General features: G+C 45.1%; 1 gene segment (V, D, J or C); it reads left to right on the top strand.

The window, feature by feature from the left end:
- Positions 1-570, top strand: part of LOC108298011 — a 3,042-nt gene extending 2,472 nt beyond the window's left edge. Inside the window, 1 exon segment of the V gene segment in view lies at positions 484-570. Coding sequence covers positions 484-570 — 87 coding nt within the window.
- The last annotated feature ends 1,458 nt before the right edge of the window (positions 571-2,028 follow it).

Raw genomic sequence — 2,028 nt, forward strand, 5'->3', positions numbered from 1 at the left:
GCACTGGGACAATAGGGAGGAGAACCTGCTCGTGCGGAAGACAGTGCCCTTGGGCCCTGCTCCGGCTCCATCCTACGTGAGCCACATCCGTCTCACTGTGCATCATTTCGTGCCCTGCCTGAGCTCATGACTGGGGGGACCTAGCAGGTCTGGCTGTGTGGTCACTGCTGTCTCACATGGTTCTGTAAGTAACAAAGACCACGAACATAGGAGAGGTTGTTTTCAGAAGATAAATAATTCTCTACTGCACATGACAGAGACTTGTTGCTAATCCCATGGGTCTACAGTAGGATTCTCCCCTGAAGCTTTGCCTTAAGCACAAGGTTTCAGTTCCTGTGCCCAGTCCGCTGTTATGGTGGAGTCTGCTAATTTCTCTGGCCCAACAGCAGGACACTCACACCGCTGCCTGCACCTGCTGCAGAGCCTTTTTGCTCTTGGCCCCAAAACAACGGGTGACACGGTTCTCAGACCCATGATTTACAGTGTCAGTATTCAGGTCTCAGGGGTCCCTGTGGCTTCTCTGGCTCCAAGTCTGGAAGCACAGGCTCCATGACCATCTCTGGGCTCTAGGATGGGTAAGATGCTGATTATTACTGCAGCTCATATAGGAGAGGTGGCACTTTCCACAGTGGTCCAAGTTCATGGCAAACTGAGACCCAAACTTGCCCCTGGCTCTCTGGCTCTCCCTTGCTCTGAAGATGCTTCCTCACCTTGTGCAAGGGGCTTCCCGCAGCACGGCCTTGAGAATTCTTCTCTCTCATCTCCTCTCCTTTCTTACCAAAAAGTCCAAAAGGAAACCTGCTCTGTGGTTTCCCATGCACAAATAACACTGCTGTGAGCCTCCCTATGCAGACTCCCTTGAGTTCATGTGTGCATATGACCACAGGATACATTTCCAGAAGTGAAATTGCTGGATCAAAATCTTTCGAATTTGTGATTTTTACCTATTGTTTTCACACTGCCCTCCAGAGGGGATCTACCGGTTTACAATGCCAGTCCTAAGTATTGATTGGAATTTATTGGTAAAAATGCCAATTTTTGCCAACCTATCGGATATAAAAAGTTATCTTGTTACACTTTGATTTTTGATTCCTTCTAGTTTGCTTGAGGCTGGGCCTTTACTATGTCAGTGCTCATTGTTTTTTAGGATTTGGTAAACTTTTTCTTAAACATCTAGATAAGAAGTATTTTAGCCTTTGCCACACACGAGTCAACATTGGGGATAATCCATAGGTACTGATAGCACTGTAATCATTAAAAAATAAAAAATATAAAAATTTAAAATATAAAAACCAGTATCACTTCTGAGACTGCTAAAAAAAAAAGTGTCAGTCCAGGGTGTCCCACAGGATGTGGTTTAACGGCCCTGGTTTTCAGGGTCATGTGAAGTTGGAAAATTGCAGCAGCGTGTGTTCTGAGTGGAGGTCTCCTTGTGAGGGCCACTGTATTTCACCTCCTCTAGTGGCCTGAGGTCTTTCTTTGGATAAGAACATACTTGGACCAACTATGTGATTGGATCTTGTGTCTGCTCAACACAGCCGTGTGTCACAGGCTTATGACTTTCATCCTCATCCACTTCCTCTGCGTTTCGTGAGAGCTTTAGTATATCAGGAATAGAGACTCCTCGTAGGTGGTAAATTGGAGGGAGAGGGAGTGGCAAATGGACAAGGAACCTCGGACCAAGTGGGGAATGATCCTGTGAGGGCTGAGAGAAGAAAGGTCTTAACATCCGCCTTGTAGCTGAAACCAAAACACACAAGATCATTGGTGTTCTGAGCACCATAAACAAGTGAATAAATGAAGTTCAAGTTTTCAATGTATTGCAATTTTTCAAAGCATGTAGATTGTACAACTCAGAATGTAACCATGGGATAAAGAAAAGACTCCGAGGTTTTCAACTGTGAGTACCCCAACTAAGTTGCCCTGACAAGAACAGGATGGCGACAGTGGAAATATGTTATCCTGCAAATTATCATTTTGTGTGAAGGAATATTTTCCCTTTCTTAAATGAAGGAACTATCTTCTGAA

This window comes from Cebus imitator, unplaced genomic scaffold (assembly GCF_001604975.1).
Source record: "Cebus imitator isolate Cc_AM_T3 unplaced genomic scaffold, Cebus_imitator-1.0 Scaffold872, whole genome shotgun sequence".
Taxonomy (NCBI): Eukaryota; Metazoa; Chordata; class Mammalia; order Primates; family Cebidae; genus Cebus; species Cebus imitator.